At 39.9% G+C, this 8932-nt stretch overlaps 1 protein-coding gene across 1 annotated transcript in view; it reads right to left on the minus strand.

The window, feature by feature from the left end:
• LOC122662467 (sucrose transport protein SUC4-like) overlaps window positions 1–8932 on the minus strand; it is a 42408-nt gene extending 33476 nt beyond the window's left edge. Inside the window, exon 1 of the mRNA XM_043858098.1 lies at window positions 8421–8932. Within this exon, the coding sequence (XP_043714033.1) occupies window positions 8421–8910 (490 nt within the window). The 5' untranslated portion in view covers window positions 8911–8932. The remainder of the gene's footprint in view (window positions 1–8420) is intronic.

Raw genomic sequence — 8932 nt, forward strand, 5'->3', positions numbered from 1 at the left:
TCCAACAATTTCTGTCGTCATGGAAGAGCCAGTCTTGAATGTTTCAAATGTCGAGGCATACATTAAAGAGTTTGAAGCAGAGAAGGTTGAAGATACAACTATAGAAGACTCCATAGACATGACCATGGATTTCGAAGTTGAGCACATAGAGTTCGTCATGCCACCAGAGTTTTTTGAAGAAAAAGTTCTATGCCTCGAAGATTACATTCCTAACATCCACAAGTTGCATAAGTACTATTATGGGTTGAAGACAAATGTTTATCATAAAAAGTTGATTCCTCCATTTTGCAAAATTCGAGGACGAATTTTTTTCAAGCAGGGGAGAATTGATGTAAATAAGTCACTTAGAGGGTTTATTTTATTGAAAATAAACTTTAGGTTGGGTTATATTTGTGTTGGGCTTTTGATCCCATGGGTTTAGTTTGTAATTGGCCAATTTAATGGGCCTAAAATATGGGTAGAAAATAGGAAAACGGGATTTACTTCCTTAGCTTAGTTAGAGTCCTATTTTGACTTTGTTTTCTTTATTATCACTTTCTTAGTCAATTTAGGTTACATTATTAGTTAAGGATAGTGTTGGAATTTTTCAAAATATTGATGTGGACTTTTAGTCCCACATCGGCTATGAAAGGAAAGCTCATTGGGTTTATATGTGTTAGTAGTAAGTAGTTATTATTATCACATGTAATGCTAGAAGAGATTGTACAGTGCACTTGCGAGCGAGGATGGTACCCGTCCGAGCTCGTATGCGTGCGCGTGCGCGTGCGTGAGGCGCAATGTGGCGCTTTGATGGCGCACTTTGCACTTCGCACGTGCGCATCATCGCAGTATGTCGCCTTAATCTTTTCGGGATCGACGGTGTCTGATCAAAGGGTGCTTAGGATCGATCCGACCGTTGGATCGGTGACTGATCAAAGAGGGAGTGCAACCCTTGGTTTAACATTGACCCCAAGAGTTGCAGCCCACACGAACAGCCAAGGGAGCCCAGCCCAATAGTCATGACCTGTCAGGTCAAGCCATATGAGCCAATGGGTGTGACCCATCCGAACAGGCCTTGTGGGCCTATAAATGGGCCACGAATTCTCTCCCGATGATCAAAAAATCTCTCGATAGCTTCACAGTGTTATCTGTCCCGCAACCAAGAATATCCGCCCGATTTATCTTGGGAGGCAGGTTTGCCGCAACCCTTTGCGGGATTAGGAGGGTGCAAATCGTCTTAAGGACAGAACGATTTCGTTCGACTCAGGCCTTCTTTCTGTCCTCTCCTTTTTGTTCAGATTTCTAACAATCTTAAGACAGTATTTTGTTCAATGGAGGAGACTGCAATCATGAAGATACCTGGGAACGAGATAAGCAAACTTGAGAAGTTTGATGGGTCATTTTTCAAACGTTGGAAAGGGAAGATGTATTTCTTCCTCACGCTTTGAAACTTGCTCATGTCCCGAACGAAGAGAAGCCAAGCAAGACCGACACGATAGACACCACCTGCAGAAGCTTAGTGGAGAGACAGTGCAGCTAGCAGCGTGAGTGGGAGCAAGACGACTTCATGTGCAAGGGCTACATCCTCAATGGGTTATCAAACACACTTTATGATGTGTATGAGCCCAAATTTGCGGGCAAAGACGTCGAGAGAACTATGGGAGGATCTCGACAAAAAGTACAAAATTGAGGATGCTGGCAACAAGAAGTTTCTTATAAGTAAGTTGTTTGCTTACAGGATGGTAGGAGATAAGTCTATTATTTCACAAACCTATGAGTTGCAAGATCTCATGAATCAAATCATCTCTGAGGGCCATTCTCTTGACGAATCTTTCCAAATGTCATCTATTATTTCAAAGTTACCTTTTGCTTGGAAAGATTGTCGGAAAGAGTTGAAACAGAAGAAGGATGCAATGACTATGCAAGAGTTGATTAAGTATATCCAAGTTGAAGAGAATTCTCGCAAACTGGATAAACTTGAATTGGAGGAAAAATCTCCAAAGGCTCATGTCATAGAAAATGCATCTTCTAAGGGCAAGAAGAGAAAGTATGATGGGAAAGGCACTGTTTCTGAGAAGAAAAAGGGTTCATTTATTAACCCCAAAGCGGCTTGCTAGAAATGCGGAAAAGCCGGTCATTTCAAGAAACAGTGCAGAGTTTATATCAAGGAGAAGCAACAAAAGGACCAAGCCAACATGGTTGACAATGATGACTGGGCTGCTATGATATCTGAGGTATATGCAGTGGGTGATGATGAGGAATGGTGGATCGATTCCGGTGCAACCAAACATGTTGCCAAGAACAAAAATTTGTTCAAAGTTTATGAACCTATAGCAGATGGACAAGATCTCTTTATGGGAAATTCTTCAACTGCTAAGGTCATAGGTAAAAGCACAGTGGTTCTGAACCTCACATCCGGGAAAAAGCTTACTTTGAATGATGTACTTCATGTTCCTGATATTAGGAAGAACTTAATGTCTGTAAGCTTGCTTGACAAACATGGATTTAAAATCCTGTGTGAGTCAGGGAACATCATAGTGTCCAAAGGGGGAGTTTATGTTGGGAAAGGATATGCATCGAACGGGATGTATAAATTTAATATGATTAATGAAAACTCATCTTCTGCTTACATTGTTTCTACTTTTGATACATGGCATTCTAGACTTGGGCATGTTAATTATAAGTGCATGAGAAATATGGTTAAATTAGGTTTATTACCAGAATGCACATCTTCTAGACATGACAAATGTTCTGTATGCATCAAGTCTAAAATTGCTAGGAAATCTTTTAAGAAAGTAGAAAGGAATACACAACTCTTAGAATTAGTACATTCTGATTTGTGTGAGTTAGAAGGTATTCTAACTAGAGGTGGTAAAAGATATTTCATCACATTTATAGATGACTGTTCAAAATACACATATATATATCTGTTAAGGACTAAAGATGAGGCTTTGGAGAAATTCAAAATCTACAAAGCCGAAGTGAAAAACCAATTGGATCATAAGATTAAAATCTTACGAACTGATAGGGGAAGAGAATACTTCTCCACTGATGATTTTTGTGAAGTTTATGGAATTATCCATCAAACAACGGCACCCTATAGTCCTCAACAGAATGGAGTAGCAGAAAGGAAAAATAGGACTCTAACAGAAATGGTGAATACACTTTTACTTACTTCTGACTTACCAAAGAATTTATGGGGGGAAGCATTAATGACTGCTTGTCATATAGTTAACCGTATACCCCATAAAAAGACTAATATCACTCCCTATGAATATTGGATGAAGAGAAAACCTTCTCTTGGATATTTCAAAGTATGGGGATGTAGAGCATTGGTAAGATTAATTGATCCTAAAAGACCTAAATTAGGTGAAAAGGCAATTGAATGTATTTTCATTGGCTATGCCCAACATAGCAAGGCCTATAGATTTCTAACGATGGAATCTACAGAGACCGTTAGCCAAAATATAATTTTGGAATCTAGAGATGCTGAGTTCTTTGAGGATTCATTCTCTAGGAAACGGAAGAATGAAAATACAAACAAGGAGGATCAAGATATTGTTCAATCAAATTCTGAGAATAATGAGAGTGTTGAACTTAGAAGAAGTAAAAGAGTTAGAATGGAAAAATCCTTTGGTCCAGATTTCTATCAATTCTTGGTAGAAGGAAACAGAAATGAAGTTACATATTCTTGTGTGTATAATGTTGAACATGATCCATTGACTTTTCGAGAAGCCATGAATTCTCAAGATTCTGCTTTTTAGCAAGAAGCTATAAATGATGAAATGGATTCTCTCATGGGTAATAAAACATGGGTTTTAACAGATTTACCTCCTGGATTTAAATCTATTGGTTGTAAGTGGATTTTTAAGCGAAAGCTTAAAGCTGATGGAACCATTGATAAGTTTAAAGCTAGGCTTGTAGCAAAGGGCTTTAAGCAAAAAGAAGGCATTGATTATTTCGATACATATGCTCCTGTTGCTAGAATTAGTACAGTTAGATTGTTAATTGCTTTAGCATTGATTAATAAACTTGTTATACACCAAATGGATGTTAAAACTGCTTTTCTAAATGGAGATTTAGAAGAAGAAGTTTACATGGAACAACCTGAAGGGTTTGTTTTGAAAGGCCAGGAAAGTAAGGTTTGTAAACTAGTCAAATCTTTATATGGTCTAAAACAAGCTCCTAAGCAATGGCATGATAAATTTGACCAAAAGGTTGTAGCAAATGGATTTAGAATAAATGAATCTGATAAATGTGTTTATTCTAAATTCAAGAATGGACATGGTGTTATAATATGTTTATATGTTGATGATATGTTAATCTTTGGTACTAATACAAGCACTGTTTTGGAGACAAAGGCTTTCCTATCTTCGTGTTTTGATATGAAAAATATGGGTGAAGCAAATATAATTTTGGGAATCAAAATTGTTAGATCCTCTGATTGTATTTCTTTAACACAGTCTCATTACATAAAGAAAATATTAAAGAAATTCAATTCAATCATGAAACCAGTTGCTACCCCATATGATCATTCTATTAGATTAATTTCTAATGAAGGAAATTGTATATCTCAATTGGAATACGCTAGTATCATTGGCAGCTTAATGTATGCCATGCAGTGCACTCGTCCTGATATAGCTTTTGCAGTTGGTGTTTTGAGTAGGTTTACTCATAACCCTGGACAAATTCATTGGAATGCAGTTTCTAGAGTACTTAAGTACTTAAAGGGCACAATGAATTATGCATTAAGTTATAAAGATTTTCCCACAGTACTAGAAGGATACACAGATGCTAATTGGATCACAGGATCCGATGAATCAAAGTCCACAAGTGGTTGGATATTTACCTTGGGTGGAGGATCAATTTCTTGGGGATCCAAGAAACAGACTGTAGTTTCACACTCCACTATGGAGTCTGAATTTATCGCTTTAGCAATGGCAGTAAAGGAAGCAGAATGGCTTAGGGACCTCTTAACAGAGATTCCTCTGTGGCCTAAGCCAATACCTACTATATCAATATCTTGTGATAATGAAGCAACATTATCAAGAACTTATAATAAAGTCTACAATGGAAAGTCAAGGCATATCAGTTTAAGACATAGCTATGTAAGAGAACAACTCATCAAAGGAGTTGTGACTATTAGTTATGTAAAGTCAAAGGAAAATTTGGCTGATCCCTTTACAAAAGGCCTGGGTAGGGATGTGGTATGGAAGACTTCCAGGGAGATGGGTTTAAAGCTTTTAAATGAGAGGTAACCTGCAAGTGGAAACCAACTAGACACTAGACTAACATCTAGTCAACTAGTTCAATGGAAAACACTTGTAGTAATAACCGGTTATGCACTCAACTAGTAGAGATAAGATCTCTTGACATCTCAAGGTAGTGCATGTTTGTATGGAGAAACCGACAGAGGGTAGGATCAGTCCTTCAATGAGTCTATGCCTTATAGGAAATGCAAGTCATACAATTGCATTTTATTAGATTCACCTACATAAGTGCAAGAAATGGGGCCGCTTCTGCGAGATTCAAAGCTTGTCTCTAAGGCACTTATGAAAACCTAAGATGAAAGCACAAGGCCATAAATGTGCGGGTGTTATTGAAACTATGTTCAAGTAAGTCATACGTCTAGTATATTAGATTTGTCGCTATAAAATTCTAAGTTCAAGGCTACGGCTACTTCGTTTTTTATAAGTACTAATGTATTTTGACAACATAAAGGTTCAAGTCGAAAGACACCTTTATGTAAGTATGATTTAGAAGTACAGAGAGTTTATTGACTGAGGCTCAATTATTTTAAAAATTGGGGGAAATTGTTGGAATTTTTCAAAATATTGATGTGGACTTTTAGTCCCACATCGGCTATGAAAGGAAAGCTCATTGGGTTTATATGTGTTAGTAGTAAGTAGTTATTATTATCACATGTAATGCTAGAAGAGATTGTACGGTGCACTTGCGAGCGAGGATGGTACCCGTCCGAGCTCGTAAACGTGCGCGTGCGTGAGGCGCAATGTGGCGCTTTGATGGCGCACTTTGCACTTCGCACGTGCGCATCGTCGCAGTATGTCGCCTTAATCTTTTCGGGATCGACGGTGTCTGATCAAAGGGTACTTAGGATCGATCCGACCGTTGGATCGGTGGCTGATCAAAGAGGGAGTGCAACCCTTGGTTTAACATTGACCCCAAGAGTTGTAGCCCACACGAACAGCCAAGGGAGCCCAGCCCAATAGTCATGACCTGTCAGGTCAAGCCATATGAGCCAATGGGTGTGACCCATCCGAACAGGCCTTGTGGGCCTATAAATGGGCCACGAATTCTCTCAGTCCAGATGATCAAAAAAATCTCTCGATAGCTTCACAGTATTCTGTCCCCGCAACCAAGAATAGATCCGCTGATTTATCTTGGGAGGCAGGTTTGCTGCAACCCTTTGCAGGATTAGGAGGGTGCAAATACTATCTTAAGGACAGAACGATTTCGTTCGACTCAGGCCTTCTTTCTGTCCTCTCCTTTTTGTTCAGATTTCTAACAGATAGGATTAGGCCTTTCCTTTTTAGTGTCTAAGTTTATTTTTGAGTCTTCTATATAAGTTTGTAAAAGAGGCCAGCATTGTACACGAATTTGATTAATGAGATATTGGCTTTAGCCTTTGTTAAAATCTTGAGATAGGTTGGGTGAGATGCCTATTCCCTTCCCCATCCCCTTCGATCGGTTATTGAATCCAAACCCTAATTTTGTTCAAATCGAGTTCAAGGGTGCTACAAGCTGCTGGGATTTCTTTCAACTGATTGTCACATTGATTTCTTGAAGATTACTACATCAAGACCATTGCTGCTTCAACAGGTTACAAATTTGTGGTTTTTTTATTTGTTACTTCAACCAAGGAAATTGTTCTCTCATTTGAGTTTCCATTGTTCTCTTGTTTCCTTTATTCTTACTTCCCATTGTTCTCTTGTTTCTCTTATTTTCACTTCCCATTGTTCTCTTGGTTCCCTCATATGATTTTCGTTTCCATTGCTCTCTTTCTTGTTCTTTTGAGATTTTCTTTTTGATCCTGTCTAGGATTAGACCTATTCAGGTTCTAGTCTTAAATTAGGCAGAGACAATGGCGAAGTTTGCGGAATCGACATCAACACCGGTTTTCTTCAGTGTAGCTTGCAGAATCCAAGCCAAGGTGGAAATTGTTGGGGTTGGGTTTATATTGTATTCTGTAAGTCCACATAATTATAATTTGGTCTGTATTTGTAATAGGGACGGGTTTTGGGTCCATTACATGTACCGGGGTAGAATTGTAATTGTATAGGGATTAGGGTTTTAAGTTTCCCTATATATTGTCTTTTTGCGGAAAACCCTAGCACAAGCAAAGGGGGATCACTTTGTGAGGTGCAGAGTGGGGTAGAGAATTTTTTCAGAAAATAGTAGAAAATCTCTAGTTCTCTCAGGTAGATGTAGGCAATCTGCTGAACCGCGGTAAATTCCTTGCGCTGTGTGATTGTTTGCTTGGGTTCTTTCCTCGTGGTTACGCACCAACAATCGGCCACATGGATCCTTGCTCTCCAATTAACTATATTCGAAGACATAAATGATACAAGGCTTAAGCTAAGCATGTCTTTCCTCACTTCTCCTATGGTTATTTCAGGCCTACTTTCCCTCAATCTTAATCAAGTCATTACTCCATGTTGGGGCATCCACAGGCCTCCATTGAACATGGACATGCCACCTTAAACAACTCTCTCTAAGTTTACCATGGCTCATAGCTACTCCCAACCCAGCTCTAAATATAGTCCAAGGATAATTGAAGCAGAAATTTCATCCTTACGCAGGTCCAGTGATCAATCAGGTGAGGACCCCTGTGTCAAAGACCCTATGATCCACCACGGTACTAATAAAATCCCTTAGGCCTGCCGTTCTTAAAGAAAACAAAAAGGACCACGCATCAAGTAAACGGGATTAGCCAGCCACGAAATTTCGTAAAACTCCTTAATAAACCCCACTAACAGTCTAACACCACTGTCCCACATAGTCAGGGGCTGCATGGTGGTATTGAAGAAGAGCGGAATTTGTTTATATCTGCAGGGGTATTATCGTCCAAATAAACAAAATGAAACTAAAATAAAGGTTGTTTCCGTAATATCCTACACGAAACATGGAAACGCACAAAGGAGCATCGTCTTTAACGAAGCACATACGAAAAGACTAATAAGAAACGTAAATGGCACCTTGATTCAGGAAATTCTCACACGATACAACAGATAAGCAAATCCAAGCAGCGAGGGTTCATTCTAGGGTTTACTAATTTTTCTAATTTCATACGCAAGGCTATTTGGTTTTGTGCAATCAAGGCATAGAAATGTAGACGAAGAAGGATTCAGTAGACAATAGAAGATTAAGAACAATACAAACAACAAAGACGAAAAATTGAATAAATTGAAGTGGAAACTAACCAGTGAGATCGGCAAGAAGAGCTCTGCAAGGTCCCTGAGTCATATTGTTAGCGACGTCGAGCAGCCAAAACCCCAAAACAAAAGCCACGATAGCCCTCGGCCTGGACTCCGCCGTATCGCCGACTATTCGACCGATGTCAGCGGCATGCCCTATTATCAGGACAGCGACGACAATCGAGGCGGCTCCGACGATGATGAAAGGCCGCCGTCTTCCGAACCGGCTTGTGCAGCGATCGCTCATGTGGCCGACCAGTGGCTGGACCAGTAACCCAGACAACGGCCCACATAGCCAAACTAGACTAGCCCATGCGTGAGGGATACCAAGCTCCTGCACGTATGGAGTAAGGAGAGAGAGTTGCAGTGCCCAGCCGAACTGAATCCCGCAAGCCACCGAGGCCACTCGGAATAACCGCTTTAACGGCACCTTGCTTCGAGTTGGGGTTCGAACCCTGGTTCGCTGGGCCTGGACCTCGATTTCAGGCCTCGTCATCTCTCTACCGCTCTACCCTCTC

This window comes from Telopea speciosissima, chromosome 5, assembly GCF_018873765.1.
Source record: "Telopea speciosissima isolate NSW1024214 ecotype Mountain lineage chromosome 5, Tspe_v1, whole genome shotgun sequence".
NCBI classification, from domain to species: domain Eukaryota; kingdom Viridiplantae; phylum Streptophyta; class Magnoliopsida; order Proteales; family Proteaceae; genus Telopea; species Telopea speciosissima.